Raw genomic sequence first — 21,746 nt, forward strand, 5'->3', positions numbered from 1 at the left:
AAACCTTTTCCATCCAGGACTCGGACTCGGACGAGCTCGATCCCGAAGAGACGCCTAAAACCGTGAGTAAGACGTCGACACACAAAACTCACGAGAAGACCATAAAAGCCCAGGGAACGCCACCGCCAGCAGGCCATGGCTTGACCTGAAAAATAGGTGACCGACCATCGGCACCGAAAAAGGGCACGCATGTGTCGAAGTCATCCGACTCCGGTCGAGATACCGGCACAAAGCAAACTCGAGCCCGAGACAGCGGGTCCGAGCAAGTTTGGAACCGAGAGAGCGGCACCGAAACAAGTCGGCACCGAGAGAGTGGGATGCCGAAAATAAAGAAGGTGTCGTCGGAGCCGAAAAAGGCTACAGAAAAGGTTTCTATTCCGAAACATCCAGCCTCGGAATCGAAATCAGGTTCCTACACAGAGGAACAGGGACTGTCCTCCCAAATGCAAGGACATAAGTTCGGACAAGAACTACAGTCAATGGAGCCAGACTACACCCAGAGAAGGCTCCACATCCAAAAGAACACAGGGAAGATAAGTACTCTTCCCCTAATTAGGATGAAAAGAAGACTTGCCTTTCAAGAAAAGGACAAACACCCCCAGGCAAAGGTGGCAAAACAAACAACACCGCCCCCATCCCCACCACCATCAACGCACACATCACCGGTAGCCACTCCACCACTGATGCAATCCCCAACTCATACTGGAATGAGTCAGGTTGATCCCGACGCATGGGATCTTTATGATGCGCCAGTGTCAGATAACAGCCCAGACTGTTACCCAGCGAGGACGTCGCCACCTGAGGACAGTACAGCTTACACACAGGTGGTGTCAAGAGCAGCTGCATTTCATAACGTTACCTTGCACGCAAAACCTATTGAGGATGACTTTTTGTTTAATACACTATCCTCCACTCATAGCCAATATCAAAGCTTACCTATGCTACCCGGAATGCTAAAACACTCCAAACAGGTGTTTCAGGAGCCTGTGAAGGGCAGGGCCATAACTCCAAGAGTAGAAAAAAAGTACAAGCCACCGCCAACAGACCCTGTATATATCACGCAGCAATTAACACCAGACTCTGTGGTAGTAGGGGCAGCTCGCAAGAGAGCAAACTCTCACACCTCAGGAGACGCACCACCTCCAGACAAGGAGAGTCGCAAGTTCGACGCTGCGGGGAAAAGGGTTGCAGCACAAGCTGCCAACCAATGGCGTATTGCCAACTCACAGGCACTGCTGGCAAGATATGATAGGGCTCATTGGGACGAAATGCAACATTTCATTGAACACTTACCCAAGGAGTTCCAGAAGAGGGCACAACAAGTGGTGGAAGAAGGACAAAGTATCTCAAATAATCAGATACGGTCAGCAATGGATGCAGCAGATACAGCTGCTAGGACAGTAAATACAGCAGTAACCATAAGGAGACACGCATGGTTGCGTATGTCAGGATTCAAGCCGGAAATACAACAAGCCGTGCTTAATATGCCTTTTAACGGCCAGCAGTTGTTTGGGCCGGAGGTGGACACTGCTATCGAAAAACTTAAAGACACTGATACGGCCAAAGCCATGGGCTCACTCTACTCCCCACAGAGCAGAGGCACATTTAGCAAAACTCAGTTTAGAGGGGGGTTTCGAGGACAAACTACAGAACCCACAACCTCACAAACAAGGCCCACTTATCAGAGTCAATATCAGCGGGGAAGTTTTCGGGGACAATATAGAGGGGGACAATTCCAAAAGAGTAGAGGAAAGTTCCAAAGTCCCAAAACTCTGCAAAACAAGCAGTGACTTCGAAGTCACAAATCCCCAACACCCAACACCTGTGGGGGGAAGACTAACCAAGTTTTACAAACATTGGGAGGAAATAACTACAGACACTTGGGTCCTAGCAATTATCCAGCATGGTTATTGCATAGAATTTCACAAATTCCCTCCAAACGTCCTACCGAAAACACACAATATGTCAAAACAACACATGGATCTTCTAGGACAAGAGGTCCAAACGTTGCTACAAAAAGGAGCAATAGAATTAGTACCAATTCAACAGAAAAGAACAGGAGTTTACTCTCTGTACTTTCTCATACCCAAAAAGGACAAAACTCTAAGACCCATATTAGATCTCAGAACATTAAATACCTACATCAAATCAGATCACTTTCACATGGTGACATTACAGGACGTAATCCCACTGCTCAAACAACAAGACTACATGACAACACTAGACCTAAAGGATGCATACTTCCATATACCGATACATCCTTCACACAGAAAGTACTTAATGTTTGTATTCCAAGGGGTACATTACCAATTCAAAGTGTTGCCATTCGGGATAACAACTGCGCCAAGAGTTTTTACAAAATGCCTGGCAGTAGTAGCTGCTCATATCAGAAGGCAGCAAATACATGTGTTCCCGTACCTAGACGAATGGTTAATCAAAATCAACACGCAAGAACGGTGTTCACAACACACAAAGTATGTCATAGAAACCCTCCACAAACTAGGTTTCTCACTCAACTACACAAAGTCACACCTTCAGCCGTGTCAAACACAGCAATACTTAGGGGCGACAATCAACACAACAAAAGGGATTGCCACTCCAAATCCGCAGAGGGTACAGGCATTTCACAATGTAATACAGGCCATGTATCCAAAACAAAAGATACAAGTCAAGATGGTGATGAAACTACTAGGCATGATGTCCTCATGCATAGCCATTGTCCCAAACGCAAGATTGCACATGCGGCCCTTACAACAGTGCCTAGCATCACAATGGTCACAGGCACAGGGTCAACTTCTAGATCTAGTGTTGATAGACCGCCAAACATACACCTCGCTTCAATGGTGGAACAATATAAATTTAAACCAAGGGCGGCCCTTCCAAGATCCAGTGCCTCAATTCGTAATAACGACAGATGCCTCCATGATAGGGTGGGGGAGCACACCTCAACCAACACAGCATCCAAGGACAATGGGACACTCAGCAGAGACAGTTTCACATAAATCACTTAGAACTACTGGCAGTGTTTCTAGCGTTGAAAGCATTTCAACCTATAATAAGACAGAAACACATTCTTGTGAAAACAGACAACATGACAACAATGTATTATCTGAACAAACAAGGAGGAACACACTCAACACAGTTGTGTCTCCTGGCACAAAGAATATGGCATTGGGCGATTCACAACCGCATTCGCCTAATAGCACAGTATATTCCAGGGATTCAGAATCAGTTAGCAGACAATCTCTCTCGGGATCACCAGAAGATCCACGAATGGGAGATTCACCCACAAATACTAAACACCTACTTCCAAAGATGGGGAACACCACAAATAGACCTATTTGCAACAAAAGAAAACGCAAAATGCCAAAACTTCGCATCCAGATACCCACAGGATCAGTCTCAGGGCAATGCGTTATGGATGAGTTGGTCAGGGATATTTGCATACGCTTTTCCCCCTCTCCCACTCCTTCCATATCTGGTAAACAAATTGAGTCAAAACAAACTCAAACTCATACTAATAGCACCAACTTGGGCAAGACAACCTTGGTATACAACACTACTAGACCTCTCAGTAGTGCCTCATGTCAAACTACCAAACAGACCAGATCTGTTAACCCAACACAAACAACAGATCAGACACCCAGATCCAGCATCGCTGAATCTAGCAATTTGGCTCCTGAAGTCTTAGAATTCGGACATCTGGACCTCACACAAGAATGTATGGAGGTCATAAAAGAAGCTAGGAAACCAACCACAAGACATTGCTATGCAAATAAGTGGAAAAGATTTGTTTATTACTGCCATAATAAACAAATACAACCCTTACACGCATCTGCTAAAGACATCGTCAGCTACCTACTGCACTTACAAAAGTCAAAGCTAGCTTTTTCATCTATTAAAATTAATCTCACCGCTACTTCGGTTTATCTGCAAATTACGCATTCAACATCACTATTTAGGATCCCAGTCATAAAGGCTTTTATGGAGGGTCTGAAAAGAATTATCCCACCAAGGACGCCACCAGTTCCTTCGTGGAACCTTAACATTGTCTTAACACGGCTCATGGGTCCACCGTTTGAACCCATGCACTCATGTGAGATACAATACTTAACATGGAAAGTAGCATTTCTAATTGCCATCACATCTCTAAGAAGAGTAAGTGAGATACAAGCATTTACCATACAAGAACCCTTTATTCAAATACACAAGCATAAAGTAGTTTTACGAACAAATCCTAAGTTCTTACCAAAAGTCATATCACCGTTCCACTTTAATCAAACAGTGGAACTACCAGTGTTCTTTCCAGAGCCAGATTCTGTAGCTGAAAGAGCACTACATACATTAGACATCAAAAGAGCGTTAATGTAATACATTGACAGAACAAAACAAATTTGAAAAACCAAACAATTGTTCGTTGCTTTCCAAAAACCTCTAACAGGAAACCCAATATCCAAACAAGGCATTGCTAGATGGATAGTTAAATGCATTCAAACCTGTTATCTCGAAACAAAAAGAGAACTGCCTATAACACCAAAGGCACACTCAACTAGAAAGAAAGGTGCTACCATGGCTTTTCTAGGAAACATTCCAATGACTGAAATATGTAAGGCAGCCACATGGTCTACGCCTCATACGTTTACCAAACACTACTGCGTGGACGTGTTAACCACACAACAAGCCACAGTAGGATAAGCAGTACTACGAACTTTGTTCCAAACAACTTCAACTCCTACAGTCTGAACCACCGCTTTTGGGGAGATAACTGCTTACTAGTCTATGCAAAGCATGTGTATCTGCAGCTACACATGCCATAGAACGGAAAATGTCACTTACCCAGTGTACATCTGTTCGTGGCATGGGACGCTGCGGATTCACATGCACCCGCCCGCCTCCCCGGGAATCTGTAGCCGCTTGAAGTTGATCTTGAACATTTGTAAATTTGTAAATATATCACTTTAAACCACATTATGTACATACATACTTACTCCATTGCATGGGCACTATTACCATAATACACAACTCCTACCTCACCCTCTGTGGGGAAAACAATCTAAGATGGAGTCGACGCCCATGCGCAATGGAGCCGAAAGGGGAGGAGTCCCTCGATCTCGTGACTCGAAAAAGACTTCTTCGAAGAAAAACAACTTGTAACACTCCGAGCCCAACACTAGATGGCGGGATGTGCAAAGCATGTGAATCTGCAGCGTCCCATGCCACGAACAGATGTACACTGGGTAAGTGACATTTTCCTTATACATTAAACTATTTAAGAATTACTACTTTAAACTCTGTATTAAAAAATCTATATTTTTGTCAATTTTTCCCAATATTTTTGTACTTACATTTATAAGTATAGTTAACCATATTTTGGTAAATATTATTTGTGACACCATATTTGTGTCAAACGATATTGTTTGCTTTGATATTGTGTCAGTGATCCAGTCACTGCATCCTGAAAATGAATTAAAAAAGAGACAGGGTGAGCACCAATGGAATAGTGGGGTGGTCCTAAAGGGACCCCCGATTGATTTGCTGCCACAACATAGACATGTTGTGCAGCCATTGCAGGACTTGGGGACATTGTCCCCATTGAAATGCATTGTAGTAAATGACAGATTAGGAAGTTCAAAAATAGCACATATAAAGGGTGATAACAGATTTTTGTCACAATATAAATCATTTGTTTGTTATTATACTCATTTTAGAAATGCTGATAAGGTGCTAGATTGTATTCTGTAATAAATGCTGACCCTCTGCAGCAATTTGACAAACCATGTTTGAGAGAGAACTGTTGCCTCATGATTTTGCAATGAGCTTTTGGGAGGTGCTACACAAGGTAAAACGAGACAGCTATTTCAATAAGTTCACACAGTCTTCCTCAGCCATGTGAGAATAAAGTCTGTTATTCTAAGGAAAACATGTACTTTAACTTGAGCAGTGTCAGTTGATTACCCGGTGTTCTTCTGCAACGGTGTTCTACTCAACAACTAAAGTTCTAGCATTCTGTATTTGTGACACAACTGTGGCACACCTGAATGCCATCTTGATAGAACGGAAAGCATTTCCCACAGATGAGACTGCAGTAAGTGAAGAGAGTAAAGAGTAAGGTTGTTCTTTTTGTCAAAGAAATTATGGTTAGTGCTGTAGAAAACTAAAATGACATCACATTTTCCATGAGTTCTTAAATATCTCCCTCAACCATTTCAGTAAAACATTCTGATCTTCAGAGTGAAAGGTGTACTTCCAGTACCAGCAGCAGCCTGTTGGCTCCCTAATAATAAAATGCGGCGTCAGCCCAAAGTTCTAATGAGCATTTAAACCGCCGCCATTTTGTATTCAAGACAAAAGTATGGCACTCCTGAACACCATTTTGTTGGAATAGGAGCGGTTGAATTTGAAGCATCTCCTGAGAAGCAGGCAGAAGTAAATAAGGACTGATTTGTGAATTCCGGTATGACACCAGCAGGATAAAAATGTGAGAAGAGGCATGGTTTTTATTAATTTGAGGCATAATGTATTTTTAAAAGGGCTAAAAATAGCTGAAAAGAGACATCTGTACAAGTACCGCATCTCATTTACATGTGTTTACTCAGCCTACCCATCTTTTCAGTCGCTTAACAGCTTCCTAATTTTAAAATAGTAACATTTTAGTATAGATTTAGCATCAAACCCCTCCACTGCACAGGATGTTTGGTCGTCCGTTGAACAGTTATGACACAGGGCTTAGCCTGTTGCCAGGGTCTGCCCCACACCTCCAGAAATAGCAAGCCCCCACTATGCACAGACTTTGGACATGCACAGAGGAGGTTGTATGCTGTCTGCAGGACCTGATGTCACACCAGACCCTGCATCCAACATACAATAGGTGTTGGGCTCTGAGCTTGCCCTGTGATCAGATCATGCCCCAACCCACCAGATGTAGTCAACCTCCCTGCACATGGTTGTGTGCAGCAGGGGGTTGGCCACAGGAGCTTTCCTAGAGCCACGCCCTGCATAATCCCCTACTTGCACATCCTTCAACTCTTCACAGCAAAGGTTGCTATTATGATGTTCAGCAGTCATCTCTCCACATTAAGGCTCCTCAAATGGCGGACTAAAACATTACCGAGGTTGTCATGCAAGTGGATGAAGCCTTACTCCTGTATCAAGAACTTTATTATTTGAGGACACCACATTAAGAAAGATTGATTGTAGAAGCTCATTGGTTCAGTGGATGCATCCATTCTGTGGTTTGGTTCGAACTAAAGACTGATATTAGAGACAAGACTTCTCATTGTTCCCTCATATCGCAGCATAATCTGTAACAAACACTTTGTTGCAGTTGAGAAAATGGAGAAAGTCACCACGAGTTAGCCCACTTGGCCAAGAATATAATATGTTAATTTATTTAATTTTAGTTTTATTGTGGTATACATTTTAGCTTATATGTGCCTTAAAGCATTCTGAAGACATGGGGAAAGGTAAGGTCAAGTTGAAGTTATTGTGTGTGTTTTTCATGTATTCTTGTTATTTAATTTATACTTTTATGCATACTATGCGTTAAATAAGTTTTTTTGTATCTTAGGAGTGTGGCCTGAAGGGTCAGACGGGACCGATATTAATGCTGTAGTAAGATCCCACAACCGAAAAATGATAGCAGTAGCTGACGATTTCTGCAAGGTCCATCTATTTCAGTATCCATGCTCTAAACCAAAGGTAAATCAGATTTTGTTTTTAGGAAAAGAATGGTCATTGAATCTCCAAGGAACGTACACATTTCTTTTGCATCTTAACTTTACCAGGATTCCAAATGGTGGCTTAATGTTTGTTGTGTTTTTTTCCCCCCATAAACCATTTTTTAATTAGGAACATAGGGGGTTATTCCAACTTTGGAGGAGGTGTTAATCCGTCCCAAAAGTGACGGATATACCACCAGCCGTATTACGAGTCCATTATATCCTATGGAACTCGTAATACGGCTGGTGGTATATCCGTCACTTTTGGGACGGATTAACACCTCCTCCAAAGTTGTAATAACCCCCATAGTGTTTTGTTCTCTGTTCCTGTGTGCAGCATTTCTGACACTTGATGCTCTGTTTGCTTCTTTCTGCTGACTTGTATTCTGTGACTTAAATGCTCTGTTTAATTTTTTTCCTTCTGTGCCGCACCAGATTAATGAATGTCCTCCGTTTCTTGTCCTCCACTTTTAAGATTTAGTTTAAAAAAATCCAATATGTTTTCATCACAACATCCAATGAAATGTGGGCAAATGAAGATTGATCAAACTCATGGTACCAACAGTTTAGCCCTTTTTATCTCTCCAGATAGATTTGACACATGCCCAGAGTGTGGCCTTTACTAAAATACTGTCTAGGTTTAATGCACTGTTGGCAACTGAAGTTCTACTCTTAATTATCGATTTAGAATTGAAATGTCATGTATGGCTACTTTGTCTGGAAAAATTGGCAGAATCTTGGAAGTCTCCATTAAAACATGTAATTTGTGCTATTATAGCTGTCCATCCGCGAAATGGAATCACCAGCAAGTCACAGAGAGCCCTGTGTCCTTCCTATTAAAGCAGTTCCTGGAGCTTAATCTTCAGTTCTTGTCTTATAACGGATGTGCCACCTTACTTTGTGATAATAAATGCATTCACACTCTCATCCAAAAATAGCAACCACGCTTACTGTGTTATGGTGCCTTTCCATTCTGAAACCCAAAAGTCTTGTTTGGTCACAAGGTAGTCTTTCATCTTGAAACCAGTCTCTTGTGTTTAATTCATATTTATCATTTGGTTTAATCTGTTATAGTGTTTGAATTAATATTTTAACCTGACCGAACCTCTCTTTTCGGTGTGCTATCACTTACCGTAGTGGGTCTTGTGTTTGTTTGTATCATATGTAGTTAAAGCTGCTCTGCCTACTCCTGCCATCTAGTGTTGGTGTTGCAGTTGCATCTTGATTTTGTTAGAAGAGCTCGGAGTCATGAGACCTGTTGTGACTCCTCACAATGCATGAGGAGATGGACTCCACATCCAATTGTTTTCTTCCAACATCTGGTTCGGACACTTTGAGCAAAAGCTCAAATGCAGATGTATTTGCGCTGACTTTGCGTGCCAAACTCTTTGACACGTTGTGAGCTACAACTCAGAAGACAACTGGAAAACCTTCTCTACTTCCTCAGAGACGTTTGTTCTGACAACACTTGATTCCAGGAACCTGAATTCCTGCAGCGACCACCATCAACAACCTTTGGTGAAACAGGTCAAATAGTCTGAGAGTGCCCAGAGGAGATTATGGAAAGTACATCCTTCCAATTCTGCCTAAGGTGCAACACCAAATACCTGTGGTTGGACCAGCACAGTGTTTTTGACCTTTGTCTCTAATCCCTTTGACCATGACAACACATCCTGCAACGTCTGTGCTGCCTTCAACTACAAAACAACACTTAGGTACTGCAGAGAGAGATGCTAGATGCATCATAAGATGCAATGATGGCTGGCTGACAACCAAGAATGCCTAGTACACACCAAGACACTGGTGCCCCTTCTTCAGCCTAAGGTTTACTATTAGTGTCAAAAATTCCCACCTCCATCCCCAATGAATAAAGCTCTTTCTAAGATCCATCATGAACACTGTTACAGGGAGAGCATGCCCCGGTGAGCAAAGGGTTTTGGAATTCCAACATCTGCCTCTTTTCAGACAAGCTGTCATCAAACAGTAAGGACTGTAACAAAACTCTTGGGGATGATAGCTTCATGCATTGTGTTAGGTCTGTCAGCCTTAGGGTGGTCTTCTTCCAAGCTTTTTGCCTTACTTCTGTTTTTGCTGAATTCATTTTTCTTGGCTTTAGGACTCTGCACACTTTACCCCTGCTAACCAGTGTTAAAGCATTTGTGCTCCCTTCGTTAAACATGGTGAAATTGGCTTACACACAATTGGCTGATTTAATTTACTTACGTCCATACACACACACACACCCAGGGCCTGTAAATTAAAAGCTAACAGTGCACCTGAAGCACTGATTGCGCCATCCACTTGAGTAGCCTTTTAAACATAACTCAGTCCTGCCATTGCAACGAGTGTGTGTGTGCGCGCAGTTTCAAACAGCCATTTTGACCTGACAAAATAAACCTTTTGCCAGGCCTAAACCATCCCTTTTAGTACATATTGGTCACCCCTAGAGAAGGCCCTAAACAGCCCAGAAAACAGTGTAATTAAGAAGTAGGATGCATTCTTTTAAGGTTTACATGTCCAGGGAGAACTTGTGAATTAGTTTTCACTACTGTAAGGTCTGCTTCTCCCATAGGATAAAATTGGGTTACCTTATGTTTAATAAGTGATAACTTTCAGTTGGGAGCAGGTAAGTAAGTTGAGTATTGTGTCTAAAAAAATAAGTATAATTTGAAACACTCTTTAATGGTATGTCAAATTTTAAGTCACACTTCTGAAAATGCCACTTTTAGGAAGTTGCCATTGTGTTGTCCCAACCATTTTTTTTAGCTTGTAGCCTATATCCTGGGTCACTTGACTAGGTGTAGCTGGCAGTTGGTCTTTGTGTATTCCTTTCAGACTAGGAGAAAAAAGGGGAATGGCTGTTGGCAGGATGGATCATGTCTTACTTGATGGGGGAAGGAGCTGTTCCCTACCATACTTACACATCACAAAGGCTCTACCTCAGCATACTCAAAAGAGAATTCCCATTAGTCTTTTGTGCCACAGACAAACTGGGGTCAGGGCAGGCTGGAAGGAAATTCCAGACACCTCTGGGGGTGGAAAAATGTTGGACCCTCAGATAACCCTTCAGTACTCCTCTGGTTCTCAGAAGGACCTCTGTGCTGCTTCACTGCAAGAAGGACTGCTACTCTGCTGCCCTACTGCCTGAGTGACAAGGACTTGACCTGGATCATGAACCCAGGACCGCCAGAGGGACTTCAAGGGTTAGCTGGCTAGCCTCCTGACCAGACAGAATAGGCTTGAGCCACCTTGCCCCAGCACCTGGACTCTGCCCGCTGTGAGCCTTGCCCCCAAGTGGTGCCACCCCAGTCCTGGACCCTTGGAAGTCGGTTTGAAGGTGCTCTGCCAGCCAAGCTGTAGTCTCTTGGGCAGAACTGATGCTGTGCATCAGAACCGCCGCTCTGTACGCATCCCCAACATGTGATCTCACAACACTCTGCAAACAGGATTTAAGGTACTTTGTTCTGTGGGCTTATCTTGGTCCCTATACCCTGCCCATGCTCAATCTGCGTCAGCCTGAACTTGGGATGTTGTCCTGGTCTGGCGCAACCAAATAACGTTCGGTCCCTTATACTTTAAAACACTATTTTTATCTAAATCTTTAAAATTCCATATCTCCCATTCTACTGGTTGGATGTTTGTTGTTTCAGTGATAAAGTAATTATTAAATATTACTCTTTTTCTAAATCTGTATGGGATGTTTTTGTGTTGTTTTCACTTTATTACTGCTCGAAGCTCTACATTGCCTCTAATTTAAGACTGACTGCTTTGTGCCAAGCTACCAGAGGGTTGAACGCAGTTTATTTTGAGGTTTGCTTGTGTTTCACCCTGAGAAGAAATGTGGTTGGCTTTCCTGTAGACTGTAGTAGTACCCCATGTGAGAGTGCACATATGCCCACCCGAAAAGAGTGCCTTGCACAGTAATGCTTACTACTAGAGGGCTAGTGAAAAGATCTAGGGGGTCATTCTGACCCCGGCCGGCGGCGGAAGCCGCCGGCCTGGCTGGGACCGCCAGAATACCGCTGCTCGGTCAAAAGACCGCCGCGGGTATTCTGGGTTTTCCCGCTGGGCTGGCGGGCGACCTCCAGAAGGCCGCCCGCCAGCCCAGCGGGAAACACCCTTCCATGAGGATGCCGGCTCCGAATGGAGCCGGCGGAGTGGAAGGGGTGCTGCACCCGTCGCGATTTTCAGTGTCTGCATGGCAGACACTGAAAATCTTGGTGGGGCCCTGTTACGGGGGCCCCTGCAGTGCCCATGCCATCCCAGGGGCCCCACAACACCCCATACCGCCATCCTCTGCCTGGCGGCCAAAACCGCCAGTAACAGGATGGCGGTATGGGGGTCGGAATCCCCATGATTCCCCAGGGCAGCGGAAAACCGGCTGTTGGCGGTGCTCCTGCGCTCGTTGGCCCTGGCGGATTTTACCGCCAGGGTCAGAATGACCCCCCTAGTGTTTTGAAATGCCGATATTCAGCTATCTCTGCAGTGGTGAAATAGCAACTGCCTGTTGCTTGGCAGATCTTTCCTTGATCCTCTCCCTCAAGTGAGCTCTCACGTGTGGACGTGTTCTGAGCAGGTCCACAAGGTCACTGGCCACACCTGGCAAGTGCTTCACTAACAGGTGGTTCTGGTTGAAGACTGCCCAATGCCAGTTCTTCTGAGCCAGTGCAGCCAGCAGTGGAGAGGGAGATTCCCTCTCCTTCTCTTTCTGAATGTAGTACATGACGGTCATGTTGTTAGTCTTTATAGGCACTGTCTTCCCTGCATAAACCTGAGGGAGGCTCTCAGGCTTAGACGGAACACCAGGAGGTTGAGGTAAGTGATGTGACAACCCTAGTGCTGGGGAGTCCACGTGCCTTCAACAGGGACTGACGTGCGTCCTCCACCCATCAGTTCAAGGCATTGGGCAGTCTTCAGCCAGAACCACCTGTTAGTGAAGTACGCTATGCTGCCAGAGATGTCCATCAGCCCCCAACGAGAGGCTGTCACTGAGGCTGTACCTTCCGACTTAACATCAGGGTAAACTCAAACACTAAACATCTGAACTTAATTTGGCACCTGAGGTCCTAGAGTTTACTTATCTCAACTTCCCAGAGGAATGTATGCTGTGTGAGGCTGGTGAACCCACCACACATGCATATTATGCAGCCAGATGAAAAGATTTGTCCTTTACGTTATCTCACAACAAACAGACTTCTTTACAGTCTCTGTACGAGATCATTTGCTACCTCCTGTTCTTTTAAAAGGCAAGCCTGGCATGCACCTCAGTGTGGTCGCACCTAGGCACAGTTCCATTTTAAATGTAAAAGTGGAAAATACCATTCCTTTTCAAAATCCCGGTGGTGATGGCCTTCATAGAGGGGCTTAAGAGAGTGAGTTCTCTCAAAATGTCTCCTGCTTCCATGTGGAATCATAACATTGTCCTCACACAGCTCATGGGTCTGCCCTTTGAACCCCTCCGCTCCTGTAACTTGCAGTTCATGTCATGGAAGGTAGCTTTCCTAATAGCAATAGCCACTCTCTAACATATTAATGACCTTTAATCCATGAAAATATAGGAACCTTCCATTCAGGTCCACAGCGAGAGAGCCGTCTACAGGATCAACCCCAAATGTGTTCCCAAGGTATTCCCAAACTTGTTACTTAAATAAGACCACTGAGCTGTCTTCTTTCCACAACCAGACTCAAAAACTGAAAGGGCCTTACACACCCTAGATATTAACTAGACCTTTTGTGAAACAACTCAGCTGTTTGTGGCTTTTGCAAAACCCTGCAAGGGGTACCCCATATCTAAATTGAACATTGAGAGATCACTTGTAAATTGCATACAGGCTAGGTATTTTAAGGTAAAACGCACACTTCTGTGAACCCACTGCCCCCACCAGAGTACACTCCACATGGAGACAGGGTGCCACCTTGGCTTTACTCTGGTACATCCCTTTAGACGACCACTGCAAAGGTGCCACCTGGTCAACAATACACACCTTTGGTACACACTATTGTGTGGATATTCCTTTCTAGCATGTCAACAAGCAATCATTGGTCAAATTGTGCTAAGGACTTCATCTGCATCATTTGCCCACTGGCCACCCCTTCTGTGGAAACTGCTTTACTGTCAATGCAGAGCATGTACACCTCGAGCTGCAAATGGAAGATATTACTTAACCTGTTTGCATCTGTTCGTAGCTTGTAATGCTGTAGATTCATATGTGCCCACCCTGCCTCTGGAAGCTGGTGAGGATCACAGATGTTTTTCTTTTCCTTCAACTTGCAAATCACAAGAAACAGCACTCTTGGAAACTACACTCCACTTACAATAATCACCTGCCAGACAGAAAACAATGAACTGTGGGAGTAGTTCTTCAAACAAAAAGAAGTTGCAGTGTCCGAGCTCAACACTAGATGATAAGAGTATGGAGATCATGTGTTTTTTTTTTTCTCCTTTTTAGCCATTACAAGCTATGGACAGGTTCTTTCAGGGTACGTAACATGTTTGTGGCATGTGTGTCTGTAGACACATGTTGTGCATACTTCTGCAGTCTAGTGTTGGACTCAGATGTGTACAACTTGGTTTTCTTTGAAGTAAATCTTTTGGAGTCAAGGGATCTAGTGACTCCACCTGCTAGTGGTGATGTGCATGAGCATTGGCTACCTCTCAACTGCCTCCACCCTCTCCTTCTTCCTTACTGCACTGCTATACATTGGTGCAATGCCAACTCTCATCCCACTGGCCAAGGCCAGTGGTATCAGATGGTGGACCTCGTCCAACATCTCCCAGAGCAGTACCGCAAGAACGGACAAGAATTGGTAGCGGAGATAAAAATGATCTCCGTTATCAACATCTGTTGTGCGCTGGATGGCACTGACACAACCGCTGGTGGCAATAATGCAAGCATCCTGTAGCATCACCATGCCTGGCTGCACGTGTGGGTTTTAAACCATGTCCAGCAGCACCTTTTAAATGTTTCCTTAGATGGCCAGCTTCTCTTCAGCCCTCAGGTTGACAAGATGCTAGAAAAAGATCATAAAAGACACTGATAGGGCTATAATGTTGGCACCCTACAGGCAACCACTCCTCATGGCTCTTTTTGACGCTCTCAATACCATGGACCAGCAAAAACTTCCACCAGGGAAACCTCCTCCACCTTCACAAGGCCCACGCAGCAACCGGGGTAACACAGGGTGGTTATAGGGGCAATAATGGTAAGGGTAGAGGAAAAGATGCAGCTCCAAAGGGAGCTGCACCTTTAAAGCAGTGATTCTCTCCAACCCTCAAGACCAAAGCACCCCCCAACAACATATCACCTGTTGGGGGAAGGTAGCATGGTTTCTGATGTGCTGGTCAGAAATCACTTCCGGCCATTGGGTTCTTGTACCGGAGAGATCCTGTCTGGAACTCACTCAGACCCCACCAAACGTTCCTCCTCAACAACACAAAATGTCCACAGAACATTTGCTACTACTTCAGGAGGAGATACTGTCCCTCCTCGCCAAAAGGTCCATAGATCTGGTTCCGCAGCAACAACACCAAAAAGGGATCTATTCCTTGTACTTTCTTATCCCCCAAAAAATACAGTGCCTTCAGACCCATCCTCGATCTCAGGCCCCTCAACAAATACATTCTCTCAGAGCATTTCCACATGGTTACTCTGCAAGTCGTTATACCACTACTCCAGAAAGGTGACTTAGTGACCGCCCTCGATCTGAAGGAAGCCTTGTTCCACATAGACATCCCCCCAGAGCATCGAAGATACCGGACATTTGTGGAAAGTGGACATTACCAGTTCATAGTACTTCCATTGTGGGTTGCTACAGTCCCAAGAGTCTATACCAAATGTCTGGCTGTGGAGCAGCTCATCTCAAGAAGAGCAGCCTCCACATGTTTCCCTACCTGGACGACTGTCTGATCAAGAGCATCACACACCAACTATGTGTAGCACATACCCAGACCTCCATCCAGACCTTACATGGTCTAGATTTCACCATCAATCTGACCAAATCCCACCTCCAACCCCTTCAGCTGCAGGCATTCCTCGGGCCAACCTAGACTCACAGGTGGGGAAGGCATTCCCCAGTCCAGCACAAGTACAAGCCTTCCAAAACAGGCTGCCTCTTTCAGCCAGATCATCAGGGGACAGTCAGAACTGTGATGCGACTGCTCAGCATGATGGCATCTTGCATATGCCATAGTACCTCATGTCAGACGGCACATGCGTCTGTTACAGGAGTGTTAATAGCACAGTGATATCAAGTAACGGCTGGTCATCTAGACTATCTAGTGTTGAGTTGGGGCCGCACACATCGATCTTTGCAGTGGTGGAATACAAGAAGCCTATTGAAGGGGTGGCCCTTCCTAAACTCAGTTCTGCAAGATACTACAACAGACACCTCACTCACCAGCTGGGACGCACATCTGAACCATTTCATCATTCAGAGGAAGTGGATGCCTGCCTAGCAATTCCTCTATATCAGCCACCTGGAGCTGCTGGCTATACAGATTTCACTTTGGACATTTCATGCTCTAACAGATTACAAGACAGTCCTGATATGCACAGAAACACGACTGCCATGTTCTACTTACAAAAACAAGATGCATACACTCAATACAACTGTCCAGTGTGGCCCAAAGCATTTGGTGGTGGATGATGCATCACAGAGTACACTTGATCATTTAATACATTCCTGGGGAGGACTACAATTTGGCAGACCTGCCCTCAGGATGCATGAACAAGTCCATGAGTGGTAACTCTTTCCCCTCCAGTGTCTACTCCCCTACTTCTGGTGTTGGGGTTCCCACAAATAGACTTGTTCATCTCAGAAAATGCAAAATGCCCAACCTTTGCCACCCTGCTACCATACCCACAGTTCATGGACAATACACTATGGATTAACTGATCAGGGATATTTGTCTGCACTTTTCTATCTCTCCCACCCCTACTTTTTATGGTTTGGAGTCTGAGGCAGAGATCCCTCACTCTCATGCTAGTGGCACCAAATTAGGCGCACCAGCCATGGTACATGGCACTGTTCAGACTCTCTAGTTTCTCACGAGAAGCTCCCCAACACAGACCTCCTCACTCAAAATCACGGTACACCCTTGACATCCCTGCCCTCAGCAGCTCAACATGACAATTTGGTCCTTGAGGTCATGGTTTGTCCTAACCTTTTGGACAAGTGTTGGTCTATTCTCAAAGAAGCATGCATAAACCCATCAAATGTCCTATTTTTCCCACAAATAGGTCACTGAACGATAGTGCTTGAGCTACTGATTCTTCTGCTCTGGTGGGCAATCTTCAGAAGAAGCCATTTGAAGCATTCATTAGAGATAATGTGCTGCTGTCTTTTGCAAGTACCATAATTTTGGCGAGTGGACCAGAATGTTTCAACAGCATAATTTGGCACGATCAGCATTCCATGTCTGACTTTCTTGGAATTATAGGAATATGAAGGGAGGGTAGTCATGTTAATGTCTATCTCTGTGGCATATGCCACTTTAACCTCAGTCGTTAGTCAGGGCCTCTTAGCTCACAGTAGTATTCAACCTGCCTGACTAGCAGCTTGCAAAGTTTGTGTTTCATGTACCATACCAGTTTGAGAACTTGAGGTCCCACAGTCAGCTGATGAGGGATGCCTTCCTTGTTAAACTTTAGGGTATGTACCTCATTTTAGCCCGTTGTGGGTTTGGAACCGAGAGGTAAGGCTGAGGCTTACTCATGCTTCAAATGTAGACTCCTTAGTAGAGACCCAGGGCTACCACTGAGATTAATTTTCGATATCATGGAGATATTGTCTTCCCAGTATGTACTTTCAAGTGAGTGCTGTAATTCAGAGTGGGCCTTCTTGTTGTAGTATTTCAAATGCAGAGCCTCCTTGCTGTTTAAACAAGCATTTGCAATGCAACGGGTCTCACATTACGTTGAGGTAGAGCTATTAGCGTTGTAAACGCCTAACTGGACTTTTCTTGCCACATTAAATAGGAAACAAAAATAAGCACGATCGTGCTGTGTAAATACAGTGCGATCGCGCTGCCAAATATATAGAAAAAGTAGTCCAGAAACCATATGGAAAACATAGAGCCTTGTATGTTTCCAGTAGTTTACTGGTGCACTTGAGGAGGGCTAAACACCAGAAAAGGCATGACGTATGCATGCCTTTCCCGAATGAAAACAAGCGGATTTTAAAAGGCAAGCCCACGAGCCAATGAAAGTGACCGACGTAACATGGGCGTGGTTAAAATACCCCTAAAGAGAGATTAGAAGAGAGACGGAGCGCTTTGCGCTTGCCCCTAAAAAGCTTGTTTTAGCTTGTCTAATTAGTTGAAAAAGAGGCTTCAACCTGCCTCATATTGCTTCAGGCCATCCTGAATATAAAATATCCCCGTACTTTCTGTTCATCAAAGCAATAGATAATAAGCAATTCGGGGGCCCTCCTAACATCATTCACATTTGCCCCTCGTATCCAAACCAAAAACTCTTTACCTTGCTGCGCAGTAACAAAGACAAGGAAGCGCAAAGGACAGAAAGCGACTTAAAGAAAATAGAGGTGGAATGACTTTGGCTGTAGTCGGATGTGAAAACTTGGAGACGACTTCTTTCCTATTTTGATAAGTGTATTTTTTAAGTAAAGGTTGCTTCTGGGTAAAGCATAATGCAAGCTTTTGTTCTTGACATAAAATCCGGTTTGTATTTTATTTTTCTTCAGTAAAAATGTTGATAGTATTGTGAATTTGCATGGTACATATGCCTTCTGACCCTTTTATACCATGATGTTCAGTAGATAATATGAAATAACTTATTGGATGTTGTAAAGAATAACTATTTAAAATGTACTGATTGCTTTTGGTGTGTTTTGTTCCTTCTCCCAAGGCCCCAAGTCACAAATACAGCGCGCACAGCAGCCATGTTACCAACGTCAGCTTTTGTCACAATGACAGTCATTTGATTTCAACTGGAGGCAAAGACATGAGCATCATCCAGTGGAGAGTGGTGGAAAAGGTTTCTCTTTCACAAAATGACAATTCATTAGAAATCGGTACCACTAAAGTGCATGCCCTTCCCATTGACAATGTTTTGCAGCCAGGAACACCAGACTCACTCCCTAGGTCTTTCAACGAAATTTCACATAACGAAAATGCGATTTCCAGTTCTCCGGTGCTATTAGAGAACAACGTGGAGGAGACTGTGGACACACCTGAGGATCAGATGGAAGAGGAAAGAGAAACTGGCAGCCTAGACCCAGCTGAAACAAACAGTCAGGAACCATTTAATGAGATGAACGAGGAGCAGGACGAGTTGACTCCTCTCACCGAAGGCCAGCAAGATACCGAAGAGCAGCCGGATAGTTCACCAGTGTCTTAACCCTTTGAACTCGGAGGATTATCCTTGTTCCCCCTCAGTGGTGTTTGCTTTCATTATGGGAAGAGGGTTTCTAGTTGGGAGACGTAAGTAGCTGAGAGAGGTGATTCCACTCAGACTAATGGGGTTTTTGTGTGATTGTCTGAACATCAGTTTCAGGACGCGGAGCGACAAATGAACGAGCCGGTATCGACAGTAGTGGGACAGAACTGTAGCTTCCTTATTATTCTGCAGCATGTGTCAGTTTGTATGTTGTATGTTTGGAAAGGGTGAGGGTGGGGCAATTGTAGTATTGCACTTAAAAAAAAAAATATCAAAGAGAACTTCCAGCACCAAACTAGAGCACTATCTGAGCTTACCACTGAACTTGGTGGCTTGGTAGTCGGTGCATAGCAGTGTGGCAGGTGAGCCCGGCCTTTGTGCAGCCTACTGCTGCTTTCTAAGGAAAACTGATGGGACGGCCATGGCACTGCCTTCTTAATGAACACATATGCAATTTTCTTAAAGTAGTTGTGGCTCGTGGACATATGCTGGCGGTCCTTTTGCCCTGCATGCCCTTCTTAGAGAACCATTCTTAGGAAACTCTTTCTCTTTTTGACAACAATAAGCATTTTGAAAAAAGACTGTAGATAAATTATGGACTGCACATATGCTAAAAAGATTAATTTGTTTTGTGTGGGTGCGGCTCCAGTTAAGAGGTTTTTGGATTGTAACTTTAGTAATCGAAACCTAAATTCATCCGTTTTCTCTGCACTCTCGACAGAATTATCACAAAAGGCCTGGATATTATAAAGCTAATTTTGTTCATACGTGGTGAATTCCCTCGTGCAAAAGCTAATAGGAAATGGTGTCTTTTCTATAAAACGGGTGCTAGGGATTTATGCGATGTATTGATATTTTTTATATTTGCCAAAATTAGGAAATTACGATTTTTTCTTTAGTAACCCTGATATAAGCTTCTTAGCTGCACATATTGTGCATTTGTTTTTCATGATTTTTCTAAGTCGCTGTTGTAAACCCAAATTTCACATGGCTGTATTTGGCCAAATATGGGACAGCATGGCATTTTTATTATTAACAAAAAACAATGTACTTATATTTTATCCAACAATTTCACTTTTCACGTTTCAGTTTTGTGAAATAAGGAAAACAGTCGATAAAAGTGTTTTCCTTCATATTTCTCTTGAGATTGTGATTGCATACAACATTTTTGGAAACTTGCTGCATTTTGCTAATATGTAGGTGAAAATGTTTAGAAAGGTTGGATGAGTTTGAGTCTTAAGTGTGCAAGCGTTTACGTGATTGCACCATTCCAAAGTGCATCAAAACTGTCATTCCCTTTAAGTATTTTCTCAGGAGTAATGCTGCAGCAGATCAGGTATTTAGCCATCAGTTCATAGAATAACTAGTTGAATGGACTTCCCTAAGGACTTTGAGGAGTCTATTTACTAAAACCTGTTGTCCTTGACGCAGAATAGGATCTTTCTTTTAGTAAATAGAGTCCCAATATATTTATACATATATATCTATATCTTGTTTACATCAGTTCTAGAAAACCTCAAAATACTGTAGTTCTCTTCACAAGAATTGCAAAATGAATTCCATGCAAAAGCCATCTGTTTTACGTGTGCTCTGTATATAGCATATTATGAGAAGAGATGTAGTGCCTGACTCCTAGATTTGCTGAACAGTAGCAGTAAAACACACAATTATTGAATCTTGGTAGGGCTACACATAATAAAAAAACGGGCTGTATAGTAAATAGGGGTGGTGCAACAAACTGTGCGGAAATTGGTATTTCAGTGTATCTTACGTTCTTGTGTTAAAAATACCATTTCATTTTTTTAAATCTACATGTGTCGACCTGGGGTTTTCATGTGAATGAGATTTATGGTTGTGACAGTTTCCTTGTGTTGTAGTTAATGTTTTTTACTAATATGCAAAAAGCCTTACAGCTTTCGGTTGCTGGTAACTACTGTTTATTGGATACACAAATCTGTGATAATGGATGGAAATGAGTGGACTCGTTTAATTGTAGATGTTTTAGGGGAAAGATAATTGTGAATGAAATATGAATAAGAGTGTTTCATGTGAAAATGTTTGAGCCATTTCTACCTATCATGCATTCCTGTCTCATGGCAGAACATTTTGAAGATTACAAAAACAATAAAATAATGAAAATGCAAGTGTCTGTATTTGTGATCTGCAACATTACTTCGTTCATGTTAGGATATTACTTTTTTGGTTATAATCGAAAAATACACGATTGGCAAGCTTTTTTATTTAATTAAAGCCCAAAGTTAAGAGGACTGAGATAGATTAGTTATTTCTGGAAATGTTTTCATTAAAATTACAGACTGTGACGATGTCAAGGGTTAGCTGTTAGGCAGACTTCTTAAGGCAGGTAGATATGTACATAGACGTACTATTACCAGACAGATATGTATATAGTTGCACTTATTATTAATAATTAGATTGGCACAGAATCTCCTCATTGCGCCTTGCTTAGTCTGTCCATCTCCCCAGGGCAGACACTTTTCCCACAAATGACACTGAATACCTGTCCTCTTAATTGTCCTCAGTTCTAATTAACATTCACATAGTGCATCCTCAATTTTCCATCTTTTCTGGAAGCTTCAGTCATCGGGCTCTTTTGGCGCTCATCGTCAGTGTT

The 21,746-nt window shown here is 43.5% G+C and overlaps 1 protein-coding gene across 8 annotated transcripts in view; it reads left to right on the plus strand.

The window, feature by feature from the left end:
- EML4 (EMAP like 4) overlaps positions 1-21,258 on the plus strand; it is a 636,979-nt gene extending 615,721 nt beyond the window's left edge. For all 8 annotated transcript variants that reach the window (XM_069233976.1, XM_069233980.1, XM_069233975.1 and 5 more), the window contains 2 exons: positions 7,568-7,698; positions 18,584-21,258. In XM_069233976.1, coding sequence (XP_069090077.1) covers positions 7,568-7,698; positions 18,584-19,075 — 623 coding nt within the window. In that variant the 3' untranslated portion in view covers positions 19,076-21,258. The remainder of the gene's footprint in view (positions 1-7,567; positions 7,699-18,583) is intronic.
- The last annotated feature ends 488 nt before the right edge of the window (positions 21,259-21,746 follow it).

This window comes from Pleurodeles waltl, chromosome 5 (genome assembly GCF_031143425.1).
Source record: "Pleurodeles waltl isolate 20211129_DDA chromosome 5, aPleWal1.hap1.20221129, whole genome shotgun sequence".
NCBI classification, from domain to species: domain Eukaryota; kingdom Metazoa; phylum Chordata; class Amphibia; order Caudata; family Salamandridae; genus Pleurodeles; species Pleurodeles waltl.